Source organism: Stegodyphus dumicola, chromosome X1 (genome assembly GCF_044657685.1).
Source record: "Stegodyphus dumicola isolate Sdum_Otavi_A_Nest chromosome X1, ASM4465768v1".
Lineage (NCBI taxonomy): Eukaryota > Metazoa > Arthropoda > Arachnida > Araneae > Eresidae > Stegodyphus > Stegodyphus dumicola.
Window position 1 is genome coordinate 223,529,821 of NC_140780.1, and position 25,860 is coordinate 223,555,680.

Genomic DNA, 25,860 nt, shown 5'->3' on the forward strand with positions numbered 1-25,860 from the left:
TTCAAAAATGTATAAACTCAGTTTAGGATTATCGAACGGTTCGGTAATTGTTTTTGAAGGGCTCGAAAAACATTATTCTGTATAAAATACTCAAATTTGTTTTATCAAAATGACTTATTTTGAGGAATCATTCATTAAAGAAAATGAGACTAAAATTTTTGCACTTTATTTAACATAAAATGAGCTTTACCTTACAAGTGAATTAATGAAAACATAATAATTCACTTAGAAGGGATCTGAAGGTGATATACACCTTTTCTACCAAACAAAGTGATAAGGAAGATTGATTTTCAGATCGTATCAATAATTTCTTTAAATCAGTTTCAAAACTGTAACTCTGACAAAAAAGCTTCCAGTCATAAAATTTCTCTAAATCTGATAGAGAATCCTCACCCCGTGGCGCCACCTCATTCCCTTACTTGAAGGCAAATTAGCTGAAAATAGCTTAATCGGTCTTTTTTTTTTTTTTCTTTTTCCCTCGTGTGATGAGGAGAATGTTCTTCAGTACGCCCCGCAGATGGTAGGCTCGTGAGAAAGGAGAAAAGCACAATCAGCCAAGCCTTATGCGGGAGTCGAACTAGCGCTGGATTCGGACTAGTAAGGCAGTCTCGGCCAACCACTGTACCGTCCAGAGCGACAGATACAGAATTTTATTTAAAAAAATTCCAGCAATGTCGGATAGACTGATTCTGAAAATACTAAATTTACTTTTTTAAATGATCCCTATGGAGCAAAACGTCCAGTTAGAAAAATGTTCCTTATGTTTTAATAAGCTGAACATGAAAAGTTCTCTACCTTTGCGAACAAAATTCATAAAGATATCAGAAGATAAGTTGCCTATATAAATAATTTTTGAATTAAAATTAAATTCCTCCAATGAATGCATTAAATTGAAAGTGTCGGGGAAATATCTAAAAGTTCCTTTAAATTGTTCCTAAACCTCAGGGAACAACTACTAAACAAAGGAAGCTTAATGAAACCATATTTAATAAAATTGCACTATTTATTTAATTTTGTCGCTTTACCCGATAAATAATTATTTTATTAAATCTTAATATTTCGCTCAAATGTGCGGAACTTTTCCGATTTATCTTATTACAGAAAAAGAAAAATTTTTCTAACGTGTGCTTTTTTTTCCTACGGGAAGCATATAAAAAGTTACATCTATTTCTTCAAAGCCTTTCTCTTTCCATTACTGAATCTGTTCGCATAAAATTCCTTATATTGTTTAGAGCACATTTTTAAGTGAAGGTGTATATTAATAGTAAAGGATATAAAGTTTGTAGGCCATGGAATTTCTCTCTCTATATATGCATAATATTTAGAGTGTATTGGTTGATTTAAATAGAAAGATTTTTTTCGCTAGGCTTTCATGATGAGTAAGAAAAGCTCCAAAGAGAAAAGAAATATAATTTAAGGATTAGAATAACAAGTGTCACAGTGTACAATTACACTGCTATCAATATGCTCACCTTACTGAAATATTAATTTTAAAATTCTTACCGCCATTTTGTTCTCCTGTTCTGAAACCATGTCTTGACTTGGGCATCGGTCATTTTGAGTTGTTTGGCCAGGGCAGCTCTTTCTGCAGAAGCTAGGTACTTTTGCTTATGAAATCGCTTTTCAAGCTCGCATATTTGCATTCGCGTGAAAGAAGTCCTCGGTTTTTTACGTTTTGGGGGCGTTCTGTTCTGGTACGGGTGCCCGATCCTCCTTGGAGCCACAGGGGGAAGACCTGGAGGAAGAGAAAAAGGCACTACGATGGTGTTAGAAAAATGATTACGTATCATTAAAATTTACAAAATCAGTTTTCAGAAAAAAAAAAAAAAAAACTGCTTAAATGATAAGTTGCAAAAAATAAACAGTCGAACAATTTTACATTTTTGTTATGATTTCTTTAAAGAAATTCTAGCTTGTATACGATTATTGTTTTATTTCTTTTCGTAACTGTGTAAGATTTTCCTTCCTCCTTATTGCGTGACTTCTTGGTGTAATTAGAAAGCACATCCAGCTAACAGTCAGGATGTCCGGCGTTGGCGTCATTGCATATTATTTTATTATTCACGTCTCCTGCTTCGAAATAAAATGCCTATTGTTATCTATAATAGCATTGTATAAATGAAAATAGATAATGCGTTTGAAAAGAAATGGTTAGACGTTATAAAGCATTCACTTATCAGATGTGAATAAATATGCTATTTTAGAAAGTGAGCTTTGCATTTTGCAGGTGATATTATCAATAATTTTAAATAAGAAATGATTATCTGTAAGAGCTTCAGTGTTATTCATTCCTGATAAGGAGGCAATTCGCCTCTTCTTATTGTTTGCTCTTTGTCACTTTAACCAGTGTTTTCAGTGTAATGAAAAAAGCATCATATTTCTTAATAATGTCTTTTATTTTCTTAGTATGTTTCTATTGTAATGAAGGAGTTTCGAACGAAATCTACTTTAATTCTAAAAGAAGGAAAGATCTTCAAGCTAAAAATTTTCTGCTTAAAACTAAATATAAAAATGTGTTTTAACAGTATTATGGCCTAAATTAAAACAAAATGTATGAGGAAGGAAAAAAAAATCAACTAATTAATCGTAGTTAGGTGATATTCAATCCTAGCTTAAATCCTCATCGATATTTTAGATTTCTAAAAAACTGGAAGCATAAGAACTCACGGCAATTTGAGAGTGCCTTAAGCATTACGAAAATAATAATTATAATAATCAGCGAACAACTTTACTCAGCTTACTTTCATTACAAATGTCTGAAATAAATTTTGTTGCCTTTGTTAGTGTAATAAACATAACCTTTTTACTTAAACTAAAATAACTTTTGCATATATCGTGAAAATTTTACAACGGAAACTTAACGTTTTCCCTTTGCAAGTAAGTGGTGCTGTGTTCATAACAGTGGATACAATTCGATTATTAAAGACGATATAGGAGGCATCATAAATAGCAAGAAAGTATCGCGACTAATACAGAATTCGAAGATATTTCATAAAATTATCTGTCAGTAATTACATTATAAAGTATTTCAATCACTTTTTTTAATATTAATGCTTAATTAAAATTTTCCCAAATCTTTCAGTATTCAAGTTTAAATCTTGTTTAATGATTAAAGATTTTTACCTGATTTTTTTGTAATCGAATACACTTGTTTCTTAGTTCTTGGCGAGTAGTGTGTTGGCAAATATTCTCTTATGACTTACCAAAAGTTTAAAAAATGTTCTAGAACATTTACACGAATGGTTTACAGCAGAGTTCATATCATCAATTCGCAGACACAAGATAGTTTTAAATATTATTTTTCTATATTACTAAAAGCCAGAAGAGTTAAAATACAACAAGAAACAAAAACTGCATTTTTCATATTTTTGTAATTATGTAATACACTTTGTGTGCCGCTTTTGTAATTATGTAATACTCTTGAGGTACCATAGGCCAAATTAATGTAAATTTTTCTTAATGGTCTAATTTTTCTCACCGGTCTTTAGGTTGATATTAAGTTGCTTGTAAGACGCAAAGACAGTGAAATATTGCGCAGTATTCGTTAAAAAGTTCAGTCATGCACATTTAGTATTTGTGATACTAACTATATTATAGAAATATTACTATAATCGGACACTATAATCTAGAAATATATATTTAATATGCTCTTGAAATGATGAAAATTTAATAATTAATATTGTTTTCTTAACTGCAACTCATTCATTCTTTTACTTTATCCTTAGTAATTCCTTCAATCATAATTTTTAAGCCTAATATGTCAAACTTAATATGAATATGAGGTTGGTTAAATTTTTGAGTACATCTTTCTTTCACATTATTACTAATGCGTTGCTTAATTTATATTGAAACCAGTATAAATATTGGCTGATAGTGTGGTTACTTTAGAATTACAATAGAGAACATTTAATTTCTTTCTTTCTTTATTATTAATTGAATATTCTTATAATCCCGACATAAATCATGAAACGACTACTTCGAAACTATAAGCTATAATAATTTGCACATTAGCTTAATCTCATTTTTTCACGCAAGCTTTATAATGTTTCACTACAGTTGTGAGGTTTCTTTATGTTAATTTACAAGTTATTTTATGTTTTGTGTTTGTAATGTCACTTCTTCCTTTTCGTTTTCCTGCTAGAATGCAAATTAGCTCGCGTTTATTTAAAGTTTGTGTTTTGAATTCGTAAGACAGAGTGTCTTTTGCCTCTCGTTGCCACGTTACTAGGTCACGATCTTAGATAAGAGTTCTTGTTTCATCAGCCTTGCTTTATTATTGCCGATAGTTGAATTCCACGCCTGCTAAGTTTTGAGCTAACTTCGCGGTAAAGTGATAGTGCAGCCCTCGGTTACTAGTTTATTAGAGTTTAAATTTCACATTTTGACTTCTTGTTAACTTATCTCGCCATAACAAGTGGTTAACTGATTTGTAAGCAGAAGGTGTGCTTTCAGTTCTGAGTTTTAATAAAGGGTCTTTTACACGCTTCACCAGGTTTCAGTTGCTACTTTGTTTAATAATTCACTTAACGTCTGCTAAGAGTTTAGACACTTTCGATGATAGCTAAAACATTAGACTCTACATAGTAATAGTTTAATCATTTTTACTTTCATATAGTTTTAATCTATTATCGAAGAATCATTGTGTTTTGCTTCAGGCCATCATTACATTTTACGATAACGCTGATTGATTTGCTGCGGCAATTGATATTTTGAAGCACTTTACTGAGTACGTAAGTAGAAATGCGAGTTCTAATTAGCAAAAGCAAAATTGAAAAACAGATTGAGTAAAAACTATCTCAAGAGTATCTTGCAATAAGCTTTTATAAGCTCCTCTTTCGTATTTATCATTTTTTATTGGTCTTGAAAAACATCTTAATGCATTACGTCAGTCACGATATGATATTTCCAAAAGCTATCATCATTGTAAAGAAGTTATCCTCACAAAGCCATGTCATCATTAATAAAAGTGTGCCCATTAAATTACTGGTTACCAGATTGGACGCATAACCGACTGCAGCATTGATACTTTACAAAAGGGGCGGTCGCAACAGTAGTGGAAATGATGAAAATCTCTAAACATAGACTCGTATATTTCATGTATGATTTCCTAGTAAGAATTAGCTGGCTGCATAAAAGCTTATTGCTTTTCACACGTATAGACAAAAAGATAATGAGCCGATTATCCTAAAGTGTTATTCATAATGGAAACTTTCTTACTGTTAACAATTCTTCGTTTAAATTACTCTATCAATAAACGTCATTGAAACTATTGAAGAATAGTCTTTTAGATCTAGAATAAAAAGCTGAATTACAATCCACGATTATGGTTAAATTTTCATTAAATAATTTCTGTGGCATTTTACTGATTTCAAAATTTAAAAACTAAATTTTCCTCTTTTTGACTGAACAGTGGAATTTTAAATTTAATGGTAGTTAATGGAAACGTGTTACCTGATATCTGATACACTGGTTTACAAACTAATTTTCTGCAATGGCTGTGAGTATCGAGCAACATGGAATAAGCAAATAATTTGTATTATTGCTTTAGGTTTTTTAATCTACTATGTTAAAGTGAGCTGCTTTGACAATAGAGAGGGCTGAGGAAATCTTACTACATAATTTTGTGACATTTCATTTAAGTTGACTAACAGTTAAACTTATGTTGATGCTTTCTTTTTTGCCTCGTTTCCAGATTTTATGGAAACCCGCGTAGGTTCAAGTGAGAATTATAATCGGTGTGAATGGAGAAGAGACGACCCTATTGCCACCGCTGCTGCTTGCCTGCAGAAGGAAAAGCTGCTGATCAGAATAGAAGTGAAGGCTTGCCTTTGCTAAGGTTGGTAAGTGTTGTAAATTAATTGAGCTTTGCCTGTCCGAACCAGTTAAGCTCTAGTTTCACGTAGATTTACTAGTCACTTTATTATTCCACAGACGCAATCGTTCGTTTTCATCAGCCCTAACTACCTTCCTCATTGACAACGGCCCATTCCCGACGTACCTGCAACGTTTTGGGATTGCTGAAGCGATGCATGCGAGTGTGGTCAACAAGGCAATTCTGACCACTACGCATTCTTCTGAGAGTTTACAAAGAGACACCACCTGTCCAAGCCTTCAGAATTATACTGGAAAGAGCGGACATTCCATTTAATGAGGCTAAAGGTGCTCTTAATAAACTAATCAATATATTTCAAGCCACACTATTGTTAATATACACTTGCTTGAGAGTATATTCTGAATAGTTCATTCAGTTTTTCATCCTGCTATCGTTGTAACTTACTATTGTAAAATTATTATTGTATTTTTGTAAAATTTTTCATTATACCGTATTTAGTAGTATTGGTAATGCTGAATACATGCAACATCAGTACTTATATTCTCCTTATGTACTGTTTTTATACTAGGCATACCGAATGTGTATATTGTTATACTATATATTGTTCTTATACAATGAAATTATGTTCAAACATGTCTGTATTTAGATACTTAGCAAAAGTCTTCTATTATCTGGTATAACCTAAAGTATTACTGAGGATATCCATATTAATTTATTAATAATTGTGGCATGTATCCCTATGGAAAGGCCATTGATAATGTATGTAATTTATGGGCAGTAACCACGTTATGTGACAGGTATGCATGATAGCACAACGGCTTAGTAACATCTAATCATTGTGCATTATTCTTAGGAGAAATTCCACGGAAATGTTCACAAAGGCACGATGAATCTGGACTCTCCATTTTTGCCTTTACTATGACCATGGACTTGTTCAGTGATTCAAATACGAAGGCGTATTATTGTGAAATGTAAATCCCCTCACGAATAATCGTCGCATTACTATGCAAGGTGACTAAGAAAAAATAACCTAGCCTAACCATGAAACTCTTCGGTGATAACTGAATAAAGCTACGTCTGTCAGCCCTACGCGGAGATTCTTCCATCAAACAGGCATCATTCCGCATAGATTTCTAGGAAGGAAGCCTGCTCCGTGGCATACAGTCACTTTGCTATTAAATCATAGTCAGTTGCTGTTGTTAATAAGACTTGTGCTGTACTGCTTTTTAAGTTAATCTCACCAGTGATAAGGAATCAAAATTTTAAACTAACTTTTACAACTAGTCGACACACAGAGGTAAATTTTAAAGGTGAGCAGTTAACAGAATTAGTCAATTAACGAAATAGACACTATTCATCGTAATAATTTAATAACTAAGACAGTTGATGCAAAGTTTAGCTTCCTCCGTAATTCAGAAATGTGTATACAGTGATCAAAATTTTTAGTTCGAAAGCGTTGTAATCGTACTAATTATGTGTATCGCATCCTAGATACGCATGTACAAAGATGTGATCGAGTATTAAGAGCGATGGAATTCACTGCGTTCAGAACTGCGTCTGATGCACATATTTAAAACTTCTATGCTACAAATGTATCCAAATTATATTAGTATGAACCTTTATTATTTTACTTATTTATTTATTTTTATTATTATTTTTATTTTTTTATGCTGCAGAAGGATTCAAGTTGTGTCTTTCAGTCAGCCCGATCTATTAAGAATAAATGAGGCTCTTATAACCTTTGCAAAGAGATCGTCTCACTACACGCTATTGCACGCTGCCCACCAGTGACCTAGCGTAAAATTCGCTGAACACTGGTAGTTCGGTCCGAGGTTCGAATCCCGCGAACGGGCTGTCTGCATGGCCGTTTTCGTGGCTTTCCTCATGAGTAATGTATAGACGAGCCAGTTTCCCTTAGAAAGTCCTCCGCGAAAGCATCCCTTCCTGTAGGCAGATAGCCCTCGACTGTTTTGCCATAATCAGATAAACCAAATGAAGCCACGACATTGCTTGTCCTTATTTTGTTAGAGTTACAAAGCAAAAGTTATATCATTTAAATGGAAAACCATGGCCTCGCAATGTAGATCTCTCATTGCGAGACATTTTTATCTTCGCCCTCTGTAAATTTCTCTAATGGTCGTTGGTTTTGTAGTTAGGCAATGACGTGACAAGTGCTGTTTTGGACTTCCTAGGCAATAAACAAGAGTCTTCTTAACAAAAAGACTTTTTAACCAGTTCGTTAGTTAGACAACTGCCTTAATGTCAGCACTCATTTGTTCAATGCATGTTAAATATATTAGCTCGAACGACTCTTGTTTTCATTTCTCCTCTTTTAGTATGAGCAACATTTTATTGCTTTTTTGCCTTTGTTTGCTTCAAATGGTGTTGAGATGAAAAAAAAAAAAAATAAATAAATAAATAAAATGTTTAGGGACACTGAAGTTGGATCTACTACACTAAAAGAATTACTTATATAATCTGCATCAAACTATTATCTCATCTGAGCGCTGGACTGAAGAAAGGTCGGGTAAAATCTAACATTGTATCTTCTAAAATATGCGATGATGATGAGCTCAAATTTTCCCACTCATTCGGGTATTTGAGAAAAAGATAAAGCTAACGTATTTCGACTGCCACTTTATTTCTCAAAGTATATACTTCAGTATCCGAAACCGAATATTATGCAAATTAATCCAAGGTCACAAAAAGCCATTCGTCATCATATAAGATTAAGAACTTTACTTTTCTGTTAAGAAGATTGCAGACCTTGCCTGGGTTTTGGATACAAAATAATCCTCTTCTGTTACAAGGTATGTATAACCCAATGTATAGCTTAAAGAAAGCGCTCTAAAATTACACGGATTCGATTCGATGTGAATATCACGTGTGCGCAGTACTGCGTTTTGAAGTCAAATCGCATCCATCATTCAAGTTCCTTAGGGAATGAATGTAATTACGCTATTCCTATAATTCTTTACAAACGGCAATTCCGTGGGAAAAACACGGCTGCGGTCTATAATTTGCCATCACAATCGGAAAAGAAAGCTGTATTAAAAAAATGCCAACTATAAGTAATTAAGGTTCAAATGTTAACTGTAAGTGCTCTTTTAAAAATAATACAGATTGCTGACGTTTTCTCGGTAATATTTTTTTAGGACTCGTTAATGCGTTTCTAAATATCTTTCTGTTAAACTGACAAAGCGAGTAGAAAAATACTCTAAAAGTTAATGCTAGGGTTTGACAAATAAAATTTAATTTTCTGCAATCAGGCAAATTCTCTTTCGGTAAGCGAACATAATACTGCCTGGATGTCTTCTGTTCAAGGACTGCGCCGCAAGGAGTTGTGACCTCATTCTGATAAACAGAAGTGGGGTTTGAATATAGTGTCAAGACTGTTAAAGACTATTAGCCGGAAATAAAACCTTGTAAAATGAATGCGAACTGTAGCGTATTTTTCGAAAAAAATTGCAATATAATTTTGTTAAATATTTTCAGTACGAAGAAACAAAATTAGCTAAAAGTACTTGGAATAAGATTTTGGATAGATTTACCATATCTGAAGGCTATTTCAGAATGTATAAAGCAGTTTATATATATATATATATATAGACAGATAGATATAAAATCATGCATAAAGTTCTATTACAATTAGCTTCACATGATGAAAGTTTGAGAAAAATTAATTAGTAATTATTTTCTAGAATTAAATATTTGAGAAAATTACTGAGTTTACTGAATAAGCTTACAATTTCATATAACAAATAATCGAACTTGCATAATGCTTGATATTGACATTTAAATTCCAAAATCAAGTCCTAAAATATGTTTTATACTGTAAATTAAACTGAAAAATTAGAATGTACGTTGCACCTTAGCAAAGAAATCAAAAATAAGAATATTCCACTATTTTGTTTCATTCAAAATGAGGAAAAATGCAGTTAGTAAATTCTAAATTTGCAGTACAGTTTTCAGGGATTTTTTTTAAAATTTTAGTTGATTTAGTTGATTAGATGATTTATTTAATTTAGTTAAATTCAACCATTGTTATTTCAAATAAAAAAAGTAAGTGGATTTCTTGAGGAATGCGATACTGTCTCTTGACTTGTACCAAGATCACTTTCGAAGTCATTATAATTTCTAGAACAAGCTATCTTGAAACATTAACTGTGTTCCCGTCTGCAACTCAAGTCTTCCAACTATTAGCTGGATGTATTGATCCTACACTAACAAAATATACGTGAGAAATCCGTCCCTTTACTAAATTTACTCTTTTTTTGCATCCGTCCTTTCCTAACGGACTACTGCAGTGAGGAAGCCATATCAAATCAGCTAAACAAGTTCCTGACGATTTGTCGTCCACTAGTTTTCACTTTGAACTCTACAATTGCAGCCAAAAGAATTTTTGGAGCAGGTAATCCCAAAAAATAAATTGCATTCTTTGGGTAACTGAAACAGTTTCCAGTTTCACAGGTAGTTGAGTTGTACAGTACGTTCAAGAGCACATGGAAAAGAAAGTTGTAACCCTTTGCCTACCATAATTCCCATTCGGTTATTTTGCGGGCGTTCCCGACTAGTGAAGACTAGTTTGCTTATAAATGATATATTACAGTAAGGAATGTTTTGTTTGTTTAATTATGGCAAAGTACTCGAAAGCTATCTTCCTAAGGGGGGAATGCTTTAGTGGAAGACTGACTCTCTAAGGGAAACTAGCTCATATACACTTTGCACATAGGGAAAACCACGAAAAAAGGTTATGCATCCAGTCCGGAATTCGAACTTCGGACCAGCACTACCAGTGTTCAGCTACTTGACCGCTTGGCCGCTGTTGGGCTGCAGTAAGAAATATTTACATGAATTTTAATTTAACTTTGGCACTTTCAGTGCACATTTTTTACTAAAAAATATTTACGAAGGAACGAATGAAATTGCGTTATGGGCAAAATGAACGTTAGGAATGAATACGGTAAATGTACACTTCTTTCATGACGTAAAGACAGCGTATTGTTAAGAAAAAATTTAATTTAAAAAATTTGGCAGTTAACTTATTAATTTTTTATACTCGGGATGAGACATTTGTATCATTGAAAAAATGATTCGAGATTCAAAAATTCGAATCTTCGGGTCTTTTTACTTAATCAAATCTTTCGAAGCCTCACCTATAAAAGTCATTAAATTTTTCAACTCAAAATATTTCAAAGATTAGCTTAATCTGCACCCAACAGGACTATTAATTTAAAAAAAAAAATTATTTTATGTTGAGTGACATACTGTAAATTTACTGAAGTGAATTTAACATTTCCGGCTAGTTCTACGTTACGTCTCGAAATATTCTTTTCTTCTCTATACTTATTTTGATTTACGAAGATTCTGGAAAATGAAAAAAAAAAAAAAATAACTGTTATTCATAAACATATATTCGAAATGAATTGATACAATAAACCTTAAGATTTATAGGTTTTAATTGTGTTCTTCATTTTCTAAATTTAATTTATAGTTTAAACAAAATATAGGTGTTTTTTGAAAACTGCATTCTTAAATTTATTTTTCATTACACGTAAATTTCAAATTTTGCTTTAATTAAAAATTTTTAATATTAACTAATTTTTTTATTTATTATTCTTACGTGAAGGATTCAGGAGATGCTTTATCCTTTCAAGATTCAGATTTATCGTCTAGAATTTTTAGGATGTGTCTCATCTCTAAATTTTACAAAGTTGCCCCAATTAAGTTTTTATAAGTATTTAGTTGTTAATTAAATTGAAAGTTTTAAGACTTTTAAGATTCTACAATTGAAATAGTTTAATTGCCTCATTTATTATTTATACACGAAAAATCACTTTATGATTATGTGTCGAAAGAGAGAAATGCCTTCATGGAAGGTTTCCCAAAGAGAAATAGCCTCATATTTCCATTTACATCATTAGAACACAAAAATAATTTACAATATTTATCTAGTAGCAGTTTTCCATGCTAAAGTTGATGGAAGTTATTTCCATCTTAAATGACAGTCTTATCAAATTAAATTATAAAGTTAGAATAACTAATTAACTTTTAAGAATAGATTTTTCCGAATAGAACTGCTGTCAGACATTACAAAATCTAACACAGATGGGCTTCTTTGGATCCGTAGTTCTGATACCAAAATTCCCATCTAATACTGTGGACCTCTTTTCATGGTAGTTGGCAAATAATTATTAAAACGTTTCCGAAATTGTATATTAATGTTGTTTACTTTTTGTGCTTGTATTTTCCCCGCTTAATTTCAGGAAATTATTTAAAAACTTCTGATGTACGATATCAACATTTAAGGTACGGATAGATAATAAAATTAGTTATATGATTTAAAAAATGTTTTGAAATTCATAACTGTAGCTAACTTCTTTTGGAATATAGAACTCAGTTATGTTAGTACACATAGTCACATGTGCTTTTTTATTTTCTAAATTATTCCTTCAAGTCCACTCCTCAAAAATGATATATACCGTTAATATTACACTCTAGATTTTCCAGGAGGTAAATTTAGTAAAAAAAAGGAGAAAAATCTCACGTAAATACTGTATTTATAATTTAGAAGAAACTTTTAACCTCTTTAGTGTTTAAATATAACTAATATTGACGAAACCAGATTTAATTAAAAAAAAAATGTATATTTATAATTTTTAATCCGTTGTTTTTCTTACAAGACCATTCATGGAATTAAACTACAGAATAATTCTTCCGGAATATCACTTTCGTATAATTGATTAAAAATAACTGATATAAGGAATTGTAAGGTAACATAGAGGAATTGCATTAACTTGGAGATATCCTACATGATGGAAATTCAAAATGCATTGTATATTTATATTATACACTGTGATATTGCATTTGTATGCTGGAATAATTTTGAAGCTTTTTACAGGCGCATGGTACTTGGTATTTGTAAATACCAAGTGATATATACCGTTAATATTACACTCTAGATTTTCCAGGAGGTAAATTTAGTAAAAAAAAGGAGAAAAATCTCACGTAAATACTGTATTTATAATTTAAAAGAAACTTTTAACCTCTTTAGTGTTTAAATATAACTAATATTGACGAAACCAGATTTAATTAAAAAAAAAATGTATATTTATAATTTTTAATCCGTTGTTTTTCTTACAAGACCATTCATGGAATTAAACTACAGAATAATTCTTCCGGAATATCACTTTCGTATAATTGATTAAAAATAACTGATATAAGGAATTGTAAGGTAACATAGAGGAATTGCATTAACTTGGAGATATCCTACATGATGGAAATTCAAAATGCATTGTATATTTATATTATACACTGTGATATTGCATTTGTATGCTGGAATAATTTTGAAGCTTTTTACAGGCGCATGGCACTTGGTATTTGTAAAGCGAGGGATAGCTAGCATTACTTCTTTAAATATTTGCCTTAGACGCGAAATTCAAATCACAAGGACCCCATCAGCGGCCGAGCGGTAAAGTCGCTGAACACTGGTAGTTCGGTCCGAGGTTCGAATCCCGCGAACGGGCTGGCTACATAGGTGTTTTCGTGGTTTTCCCCATGTGTAACGTGTATGCGAGCCAGTTTCTCTTAGAAAGTCCTTCACGAAGGCATCCCTCCCCTTAGGCAAATAGCCCTCGAGGCTTTGCCATAATCACACACACACTCAAATCACAGAACTGACAAAATAAAACTAAAAATGTTATGCAAACAATTTCAACATTTTCCCTGAAATTATTCCATAAATATAAAATATAATTTCCTATATGGCTTACATAGAGAAAAAATTCTAGTTGGAAAAATATTCATAATGATTTTAAAAAGTTATATACAAACGTTCTGTATCATTATGCACAAAAGCCAGAGAAATATGTATAATTAATACTTTTACGGGGCTATCCGAAATTTAATAATGATCATTGCTTTATTCAATAACGAACCATTAGAAAAGTGAAAAGCTTCATTTTTTTTAAATCAACCCCATCAATCAAGTCTAGTATGAAAAGAATCAATTTCTGCTGCTACTTAAAGAGGGATCTCCTGATAACTGTACACAGTTATAAAATTGTCCCTGCCTTTGGCACACTATTTGCCAAGACAGAAAAATTCTCAAGCTACCTAGGCATAAATTTTCTGCACTCCTACGAAGATCGATTTTTAACCAGAGAAAAGCGACCACATAAAAATGCCGGTACCTTTCGGAGTCGGATCTTCCTTTGCTTTAGATTAATTAATTAATGACATGAAACGGAACCTCTTCGCTGGCATTTAGGTGCCAGCACTTTTGTGTTGATTGCAAGGAACTGTAATAAAATTGCAGGCTGGTGCTTCTCGGAATGAAACCAAGCACTGCAAAAATTACAAAACCTTATTTTTTTAAAATGAAGACTTGGTATGCACACTATGGGAGCGGGATAATTTTATCAACATTGTTAAAATTTAAAAAGAATTTTCTGCAATAATTCTTTTAAATTAAAGTATTTTATACAATGTTTAATATAATAACTTTTTTATAAAATTTTACTTACTTTATCCAAAATTTTAGTTCCATATATTCTGTCTAATTGTCTAAATAATCTAATTTTCTCTAGATTAATAACAGAACCTATCTCTACCTTTTATCAATGCTTTCGAGATTTGAAGTCTGCATTTTCAGAAAGAACCGTCATGTATTTTCAGTCATATATGAGATCACGAATGTCTGCAAATTCGTATAAAAATATTTAAGTTTATAAATTTAAAGTACTTGAAATGGACCATTAATTTTATTGAAATTGATTTAAATTTATTCATCCATAAACAAAAATTTAAAAATTTCGACTTTTATGAATGACGTAAGTAAAATAGCTCCATTTCATACAGTATTTCTGCGATGTGCCTAAAAATGCTTACCTGTATTCTAAGAATTGTTTTTGAAAGGGAGAGGAATGGTAGGAAAGGGGAAAGAAAGAAGAAAAAGTAGAACATTTTTTAAGGCAACCATTATATTTATATTTTGAATTCATTTCATAAAATACTTAAAGAGGCTCGAAATATATGTTGTTTAGAATACGTATATATACAGTTATACTGCCTGAAAGAGAAAATTCCGCACCATGAAAGAATGATTGGAAGCAGACCAAATGTTTTGCTCAGATAGATAATCAAGCATTTAAATAATATAATTTTCAAAGATGTACAACTACAAGAAGGTTAAATGTAAGGGCCATCACAATGATTTTGCGCCTTTTTCGGGCAGTATATTCTTGCATCGAACTAATTAATGAGTGAATGATATTATCTGATATCCCCAACTGTTGATGTGAGCCTTTAATTGATATTCGTTTTGTGGTGAAGCGGCATTCAAACTGTGCTCAATCAGATCCCATAAATGCTCAGTTGGTGGGTGATCAACGGTTCGTTATGTCCAAGGGAGCACTTGCACATCTTGCAATGCAGTCAGGTTGAGGCGCAAAGTGTATGGCCGTGCATTATTTGTTGAAAAATGTCTTCTTGCATGCTATGAATAAAAGTCCCACCAAGAAAGAGTGGGCTGCAGAAGATCATGAACATAACGCCTTCCCAACACAATGCGAACTGCTGTTATCACTAATGTCATTCCAAAACATTAATCCACGTTAACAGGCCTTGCGATGCTCGAAAACGATAGACGTATCCTCCTGATGGCCACGTTGCATCCACAGCATCGCGAGCCTATCATCATTTCTAAGGTAGAAGCAATATTCGTTGCTGAATATTACACTGTCCTATTTGTATTTCACACATTTCGCTGCGACACTATTGCAAACATATACGACGATTATTTGCTGTCAGTGGAAGCCTTCGAAAAGGACGTCCGGGCATCAAATGTGAGCCACGAAAATGTTCGCGCCGATATTGTATTAACGGTAACATCTTGCACATTTCTCAAAATGTCTCTAGTTGCGGATCCTGGAGTTATTATGAAAGATCAGGGTTTGGTATAAAGGTGTCGGAATCTTTATGAAAAAGGATGAATATGCAGTAAAATGGAAGGGCTATTATGAAATATCCGGTTTCGTCGCAAAAGTATCGGCTTTTGCACAACTGAAGGGATTTTTGTTAAAAGTGCCGCCGTTTTCTTTTCATCCTCTTCTTGGTTACTTAATCATTAAGGCAAATAATATTTTAGCTTGCATAGATGAGCCCCCGTGTTTCATAAAATTGTTGCCAACACTTTTATGAAAGCTACTTTTTTCACGTTAAAAACTCAACTTCTGATGGGTACGGGTATCTGTACGTAATGTCATCCTTGTTTCCGGTACCCTTATGACTGGGCAGCGGTATGCATATATCATCTAGTCAATAATTTTATTCTCTAAGATTTTCTATTACTTTTGCAGGTACAATGGCAGAACCTTTTGCATTTAGTAGTCAAAGTAGTTTACTAAAAATATTGTGCTAAATGGAAACTTTTGCCCTATAGGGGACATATAAAAAATTAGACTTTATATTTGCAAAGTCTTCTTCCCCCCCCCCCGGCCTTTGAAACCGTTTTCATGATATCATCTATCTTATTTTGACAAATTTTGTGATTTGAACTACATGTCTGGGAGAAGTATATTAAGAAGTAATCTTAAGCCGTCTCACAAATTTAAGTCTTTAGTTGACTCTAAGGACGAGTGAAATATAATAGCGCACTATGTATAGCGTTATATACTTCTTTGTTATTTAGTGTGAAAATCTTTGTTATCTGTTAAACAGTAAGGACAGCTGTGCACAACTATTATATGAACACATCGCCCTGAAGAATTAGTTTTTGGTTCTCTGCCATAATGCAATTGAAACAAAAGATTCAAAATTATGAGATAACATATGCTTTTAAAAACCATGCCTTCAAATGTTAGGAAAAATAACCAAATGTAAACACTAGTAATTACACTTAGAAGACACTTTAGATTTCTTCATTGAATTATATCATGCAAAAGAAGTGCACTATATTGTGAGCAGATCATGCAAATCCTGCCAATAGAAATCTAGTCCAATAACAAAGAAATCCATTCTATAAGATTTTGGAATCATGATAAAAGTTCTCTTGACTAAAAATTAGGCAATTGTTTTTGTACTTTAAAGCACTTGTCTTTAAATATGTTGTTATTTAAGAATCTGTTGATTCATTAGGTTATTTTGAAGCAGAAGACTTGAAAAATGAGCAATGCTCTCCCCGGTACTCGAACCTGGACCTCTCAAATACCCGCCAAGTTTACTAACCGTTACACCACGAAGGCATGCTGGAAGGTGGGAGAAGTTACCTTATACATCTCAGTGCTTTCTGATGGCCTATTAATACACTATTGGCGATCCAAAATGCAACACCACGAAGAGCAGGGGATATCAAAGTTATATTTGCTTGAAAAATGATTAAAGTACGAGTGTCACATTTTTTTTAACATTAAAGCCTTCTTCGACTTGCAGAACACAAAGAAATTAGTAATTTCTATAACCGCCATGGTTGGCAATAATTGCTGCCACATTGTTTAGGCAGTGAAAGAAACATCCTTTGGATATGTGCTTGGAATATGTCAGTGCATGGTGTTTCTTCCCGTTGGCAAATTTCCTCTGACGTAGCTGTAGTTGGTGCATGCTGTGGCATTCATATCCACACACATTCGGAAAATAACGGAACGACGAAACTCGTGCATTCACACATTCTATATCTGCATCACTAGAACTTGATTTCATATATTACGGGCTCTGATTTCCGGGAAGAAAAATCCACAGACTCTAAATGCCTTAATTCTTCCTGAGCCGAAATCAGAAATTTCCTTGAATGATTGCCAGTTTTTTGACGAGGCACATTAAAGCTTTCCACGTAAAAGAATAGTGGGAAAATACCGCAATTCCTGTTCTTAAGCTATCTACTGTTCTCGCTTTTATTACTTGCTTCTATTTTACATTAATAGCGCAGCATCTAGTAGACTTGAAATTAAACAATAAAATTTAAATCAAATTTAAGGAAGAAAATTTATTTTGTAGTTGCTCCCTAAGTCTGAATCAAAAGCTCAGTTTCCCTGTTAATTTAAACCAATCAATTCATTCTCGAATACTTCCGCGAATTTTGAACATAAAGTTATGGAATGTTTTACATCAACGCCTCATTTGGCATGGTTGCTCAAAAGCAACATATGTTTTCACCATTTGCCAATTAAAGATTTAAACTAATTAAATCCTAATGAATATTTTGCTAATTAGAAAAGTTTGCTTTGCGGCCATATTAAAATGTGAGATTTTATTTATACAAAAAGCTCTTGCTCGCAGTGTTGGTTTGAATTATGTGATTACGGCAAAACCTCGAGAGCTATCAACCTAAGGGGAGGGTGCTTTCGTGGAGGACTTTTGGAAAGAAACTGGCTCTCCTACACGTTACGCATGGGAAAAAACCACGAAAATGCCCATGCAATCACGCGGCTTTCGAACCTCGTACCGAACTACCTGTATTGAGTGATTTTCCGCTCGGCCGCTTGTGGGCACTCGCAGTGTTGAAAATGTTTTAACAAAAAAACGCGTTGTAGTTTGAGGAATTTTGTAACTGAAAATATATAGAAATCACTACTAAAAAAAATAAATGTTGCAATCGCGTTTTTCCGAACATTGTGCATAGAATTCTCTATTTATAAAATATGCTAATATATGCTATTATATAAAATATGCTAAATCTAAAAATACATGTACGAAATATATTTCAAGCATTTCATATGTTTCATATGATATTTTATGTATATGCAAAAGTTTGTAGGATTTTGAAATATATATTTATTTTTTAAATACCTCTAAAAAATCACGAATATTTTCCAAGGTGGGCAATGTTCCAAGTCACATTTATGTCAAGAAATTCTTGTAATTCATCGTTCTCAAAATTCTTTCGGTCTTCCTGAATATGGTTTGCTAGTGATGTCAACAACCTTCTTTTCATAGGTTTCACATATGATCAGTTTTATTTTCGGGACGCATTTTCTTTTCTTCAAATATTAAAACAATAATACATGTAATTACATAGATGCACGTTATTGAGCTCTATTTTTATTTACAATAAAAACGAACATTGTTATTTAAGCTATCGAAGATAAATTTTAAGAATGGAAATAGATTCATCATAAAATGTATAAAGCTTCCTATGAATGAAACAAACCTGTCAATTTGTCCTTTTATACACTGTACACAATTTCCGAGTACACTGTATGTAGTTCCACATTGTATCACATTGTATCCATGGCTAGTTCTATTTGTAATCTTTTAGCAGACACCGAATATTATGGATATACATTTCGAGATTATACTTGTGTTTTGTTACTTTATAAGCAATAAAATAAGCAATAAAATGTGTTTCAAGATGCCTATTTTGGTTCATCCAGTAAATTTGTCTCATACTTTTATCAAATACTCTAAATGGAATTCACGTAGATCGAACAAATATCTCTAAAATTCAATAACATATTATTTTTAAGAAATGTTTACTTAAGGGAGAATTCCGTGTTAAAAGATTATTCTGCTGAGAGAAATGTCATCAGAAATAAATGATAATTTCCTTTTTCATGAGATTTTATGTGTCAGTTTAAGAATAATTAGTTGTGAATTCCAGTTTCAGTAAATTTTTTATTCGATACTTTATAATTTTTCAATGCAAAATTAGCTTATTTTTTATTGCTATTAAAATCAATATGTAAAAATTATTAATCTGTAAAAAAATAATCAATAAAGCGAAAATTATGAATAAAGAAAAAAAACTGCTTTAATTTTTGAGAAATTTTCTTAACTTACTGATAGTTTAGTATCTGTGAAATTTAATTTACTTATTTTAGTTCTCCATATTACATGAAAGTAAATTAAAAAAAAAAAGAGAAGGTTTAGTTCCTTGATGTATTTCAGTAAGCGACTGTCTGAATATTTTTCATTTTTCATATTTCATTATGTGTGACATATTGGAATCGTTAAGGGGTTCCATGAAAGTACTTTAAAAATAATTATGAAGTGTTAATTTTAAGAAAAATACAATTACTATTGTTATATAATATCAAATAAAATGAAGTAAATATTTTAAATTTCCATACTGTTGAATATATTTGAATTCCCCTGATAGAACAGAGAAAGTTTTCAATTCTTAAGCATATGATAATATATTCTTATGGCACAGCGTTAACTTTGTTAAAGGTGTAGCATTTGCATTCTTCTGGAAAGAACGTGAAAATTTTAAATAAAGTTTTGAACATGAAAAATAAAATTTTACGTGAAATTTATAATTATTCGTCTACTGATTTTAATTCAAAAAGTCATTTTTAATTAAGCAAGACATACTAAGTATGAATATTCAAAATACTTCAGAAGGTTTCTTATATCTATACGTATAAAATCTTGATTAAAAAGTAAATAAATAAATAAATGTATAGGATAATTTACTTCTGAACGGTAGATTAAACAAATTCATTACTGTGAGAAAATTCAGCAAGCGAAGTGTGTAAATGCATGCTGGTTCATTTTAACTTGAGTAATATAGTATCGATATTTTGTAGGTAATTTACGATAATATGTTAAAAACAAAAATTTTTAGTTTTTAAAGCTAATCTTAACTAATGAGAAAATGTTTTGTGTCAAAGTAACTTCATTGGCAAACTTAGAAACTTCTGAAATCTATAAAATTTCAAATTTCCATAATTTACGTGAAAATTATGGAAATTTGTGTCTTTTCACAAGACAGATTTGCTGTCTTGTAAAACTCTTAAATGCTTATAAACAACCTTGTTATCGATAATCTACTTTAATTCTTAAAAAGCTTAAGAAGTTTTGATATCTGACCCTCACCAATCACACATATCATGAAAAACGTTTAGAAAAAATATCTGGGGAATTTAATAATTGATTACGCTCAATTTTAGTTTTATGTTACCCTTAAATTTAAAAAAAAAAGGCTCAGTGCATTTTGGATCTTTTTTAAGGAGTAAATAATTTTTCACAAGAGCTGTTATTTCCATCGTAATAAGAAAAAAAAAAGTACAAGGGCTGTTTAGTTGTATTAGTCTCGCTATATTACATATTTATGGCAAATAAACCAATGTATTTGGGTCCATTTATTTGTCATTTTAGGACTGAGATAATGCACACACTGGCCAATGAATTAGAAACCCAAGATCAATATTTTATTAGACCACCTTTTGCACGAATAACTGCTCTAATTCGTTTGGGCATTGAATCTATATACTTCTGGAGTGCATTTAGTTTCAAATAATACCATGCAATGGCTAAGCAGCTTTTTAGATCTTGTAAATTAGATGGAAAGAAGGAGTGCTGTCGGATGCGTTTTCCACCATATGCTACACATTGCTGTAAGTCAGACTGATGTTCAGCGAACCAATTTTGAACACTTATGGCACGATTTATACTTGATGTGTATTACCGTCCATGAAATATCCGTTGCCATCAGCGTAAAATGCAACATTGCAGGGTACACTTAATCTGCCAGTATATCTAGGTATTTCATGGCTGTTTGTTTACTCTCGAACACCAGAATAGCACTTCCATGCCAGCAGAGCATGCCCCGTATCATGATACTCCCACCAGACCCTTGTACAGTGCGAGTAAGGCAAGATGGATTCTCGGTTTCATGGGATTCTCGCCAAATTCGACATCTTCCATCAGTGCAAAATAAGGTGTAACGTGATTCATTTGACCACCACACCCGTTTCCAATCCTCAGATGTCTAGTGTCTTCTTTTCCGACACCGCTGCAAACGAATTCTTGCATGTCGGGCAGAAATGAGTGGTTTTTCTCACAGGCACCCGACTATTCAGTCCTATCCTCTGCAATTCTCTGGGCATGGTTCGAGCTGAAATCTGTTGGGAAAAGCCTTGGGTGACGCTCTGTGTCAGTTGAAGCACAGTAGATTTCCTGTTCTGCCGTACAATTCGTCCGAGACGACGCCAATCACTCTCTTGGAAAACTGTGCTCGAATCGCAGTTACGTCTTCTATAGAAGGACTGTGGGTTCTGATTCCAACTTCTGAAAACCTTTAATACTTTTGAGAACCCCGTGAGATTTGCTGTCTTCGAAATCGAGTCCCCTGATAAACAGGCATAAACAAAAAGCCCTTTCTCAAATGGTGAACGATCTGTCGTTTTTCCATTTTACTTCATTCATCGTGAAAAGAACTCTTACACCTTACTTATACTAGCATTCTAACCACGTGTAACCCACGTCATAAAAAATATTGCATACTTCGTCTCTAGCATGCATTCATTTGAAAATCTCAAAGGTTTCTAATTCATTGGCCAGTGTGTGTGTATGATTTATCTTACTAAATCTAATATTCTTTTCATTTGAAATTATACCCAAATTAAAACTAATCATGACAATTACTAAAAATCACGTGTATTGCTTGTATCCGCGTGGATGTTGGCTTATTCTCATTTATTGATCTATCTCTAAATCGTTGAACAAATATATCAATTCTAGTAAAAAAAATTCTGGTTTTTAAAAATGTATATGAAAAAAAAATGTGAAAAAATGAAAAAAAAAAAACGTATGCAAGCCCTTGATTCTCGGTCATCTTTTCTTTTCTTTTCAAGGCACAAGAAGAAACGTTCGGCGTCTACATTTGGATGTTTTATAATTAAAACATATTATAAATTTTTTAAAGTATAAATTCCCTTAAACGTTTTAATGCAATCGGAAAAATTAAAAATACCGACCAATAACTTGTATAATGAGGGACACATTAAATTAGAGCTGTCCTCTAAAATTACCTTAAAATGCACAAAATCACTAAGATTTAGTGCGCTAAATATCCACAAAATACTCATTTCATAATTTCATATCCAGTCTCTTGGAGAGGCTGCTGTTAAACGATAAGTTATTATTCAGTGTAAGAAGATTTTCGATTATTTGTTCAAGATTTGCCGAAACCAAGTACAAGGAAAATGTTCAAGGGTAGTTCAATGCCTCATCACAAACTGTTGTAAAAGAAATGGGAAGAAATATAACTTTATAAATGACATTTTCCTATATGAAGTTTGAAAGTTTATGTCAAGCCTAGTAGCATAATGCTGCTTTTGATCAGATTGTCTCTAGAAATGCAATGAGCCTACTTAATTTCAACACTCTTGTAAAATCGAATTTTGCATAATTTTAAATTTGGCCTGTTTCTTTTACATTCTCGTTAGATCACTTATTTTAGAAGATTTGCAAAAGTCATTAAGTGGGAATCCCTGTTGTTTGTCATACATAGTAAAAGTACCCTTATTTTTCTATGTGACATAAATTATGAAACATACTATTTGTAACACGGAAAATTATTCATAAAATTATAGGCACATTATAAGTTTTATTATTACATTATAAGTTACCAAAGTTATTATAAGGTACTATAAGTTAGCACATTATAAGTTACTAAAGTTGTAGGCAACATCGTTCTACTTCGTACAGAACGGAGCATGGAACACTTTTTTCCCATGCATATATATCCACATTATTTAAAACATAATGTGAAAATAATGCCACTGAATAAAGTAAATGCTTAAAAAAAACTAGCGCATTTTACTCATTTGTTCGAAGAAAAATTCTAGTGTTATGCATATCATGCATATGAATTCTACTAAACATTTGTTTCTACCAAAATACTTTATGACATAAAATAGTAACAACTGAAAATCTTCGAAAGCAATTTGTGTTTGAATTTAAAATACAAATTCTTCAAAACTATGATGGCAAGCTGCGATGTTAATTTTAATGCTGGAACTGCGCACGATTAAAATATAATTTCTTCTACCATGAAAAAAAGCTATCATTTTAACTGGTTGCTTGTTAGTGTTAATATACGTGTATAAAAGTTCTCGATCACTAAAATTACTTATATTTGTTATGTTCTTATACGATTTAGCAATATGGCGAGACATTAAAGTCAAAATTTTGCTTGATTAATGTTATAACACCTTTTCCAGAAAACAATCAAAATATGTAAGATGCATTAAGATGATCTTTGCATGGTATCGCGTGATCATCACTGTGGCCCTACGTGATGATCATCTGCATGATACACTGCACTGACAGTCAATATGGTCTCCGTGAACACCGAATTCTTTGGAGAACTATTAATATCTTTAAAACAGTATAAATTACAGATACTGGTCTTCAGGGAATCCACAAGACCTACATCAGTAGTTTGTCACAGTGCCGACGGGACATTATGGAATGGAATTTTTGTGGTGCGGAATTTGACGTAATTCAGCAGTACGAATATTTGAAAATGAGACGGGTGAAACAGTTATTACAATTGCTCAACGGTACACTCTCATGCTCGTTTCTCCAGGATACTGCAATTCCTCGTCCCCGTAAGTAACGATTTCAGCAGGACAAAGCAACAATCATACAGGTAAGATCATTGGGCTCTCCTTCGGAGGATATCTCCAGGGTGACTGGTATTGCGTTTAATGGTATATTAACCAACCAGCCTAATTTAGCCTTATCTGACTATTTCCTTAGGGGCGTACAACAAAGATAAAGATTGCGAAATTTTATTTGTTAAAAAGCTAATTCGTGAAAGTATGAAGCAAATTCCATAAGCTATGCTTCAACATGTAATAATGTCCTTGCTATCCCTACTGCAGTAATATATTCAACAAAAGGGTGATGTCTTTCTATGTGCGATGTTCAAAACATAATGATGCTATATCAGACTCTAGAGCTTCCGTAATAAATGTGAGCATGTGAGAAAATATGTATTTTGACTCTTCAGTAATATTCTATTATTTTCAAAAACTGTGAGTTACTTTTGATACAAATTATATTTATTTATTACATTTAATATTATTAATGCCGGTGAATGGATTGGCTGCAAGTTTTTTTTATGGTTTACGTCATGTGTGACATGAATACGGACCAGTTTCCCTTAGAAAGTTCTCCACGAAGGATTTCTTACCCTTAGGCAGACAATTTTTGCCTCATTTACATTAATAATCATTCAACTTATTAGTATACCTTTTAGCATTAAAAAGTTTTAACTTAATGATTTATTAAAGTTTGTAATTATCAACAAAGAATCAATAACGTTATGACTGATAATGAATTGATTCAGTCTTTCTGTATAATTATAAAGTCACATGAGGTGATCTAGCGTGAGATTCAAGAAGTTTTCGGATATCCTCAGATTATACGGTATTTCAGCAACTTCGTGCATTGAAGCACATTATTTTGAGGTTACAGTTAAAGAGTGGCTGTCAAAAAGTGTGGCATATTGTCGTATTCCTCCAGTCACATACGTTTAATATAGACATGGTCATTTAACGGGTTTTTGTATATGCTATAGCATTCGAACAAAGGACATAGGGATCTAGAAAAATGCTTCTTAGACTAGAATACCATCTCCACCAGTCTCTTCAATACAAACTGTGAACCTACAGAATAAGGCCAGCTGATGTTTACACAACATGCAAATCCGGATGCTACTATGGGGTAGGAGAAATGAGACTCACCATTAGAAATACGTTTCAAAAATCAATATTTCGAGGCTCCGTTTCTGATATTTCTCAGCTTGAGACTTTTTTACGATGCCTGGGTGTTATTGTGGAAACTTTTACTAAAGTTTGGTTGGTACGGCCCAGATGAGACAACGTACAGCTTATGATTCGTGCGGAATATGCCTAATTGCAGAGCTGTTGCAATAGCGAGTGAATAACACGATTGTTGAAGTTCGTTTTGAAACATTCATGACATCCGACATTCATATTCAACGTCAAGCATACGAGGCTGATCAGAGCAGGATTTTTTGCTGGGTGTCTGTTCCACAATTCTAGCACCTCCTCGACAGAGTAGCTCGATTAGCGGCTAACTGGAGGTTACGCCCTCTCATTACTAGCAAATGTTTACTCATTAAATGCAGATGTTGGCTAATTATGGAACCTGCAGATGAGGTTATACCACGAGAAACTTTATAATATTTCAGAAAAATAAATCAGGAGGTGTTTCTAACGATTATCTCAGTGTATGCTTTCGAATTTTTTACGCTTTTGAATAAAAACTGATAGACA

The 25,860-nt window shown here is 32.6% G+C and overlaps 2 protein-coding genes across 3 annotated transcripts in view; one reads left to right on the forward strand and one right to left on the reverse strand.

Moving 5' to 3' along the window:
* The window catches only part of LOC146993425 (uncharacterized), an 86,026-nt gene extending 78,887 nt beyond the window's left edge, over positions 1–7,139 (forward strand). The window contains exons 2-3 of one of the 2 annotated variants that reach the window (XR_015038773.1): positions 5,693–5,840; positions 5,932–7,139. Coding sequence is in view for 1 of the 2 variants with exons in the window: in XM_085808619.1 (XP_085664745.1) it covers positions 5,742–5,836; positions 5,932–6,148 (312 nt within the window). In the remaining variant the exon portion in view is untranslated. The remainder of the gene's footprint in view (positions 1–5,692; positions 5,841–5,931) is intronic. The other variant, XM_085808619.1, reaches the window with a different exon arrangement.
* Positions 1–25,860, reverse strand: part of LOC118181115 (T-cell leukemia homeobox protein 3-like) — a 144,361-nt gene that overhangs the window by 77,651 nt on the left and 40,850 nt on the right. The window contains exon 2 of the mRNA XM_035350191.2: positions 1,504–1,756. Within this exon, the coding sequence (XP_035206082.1) occupies positions 1,504–1,756 (253 nt within the window). The remainder of the gene's footprint in view (positions 1–1,503; positions 1,757–25,860) is intronic.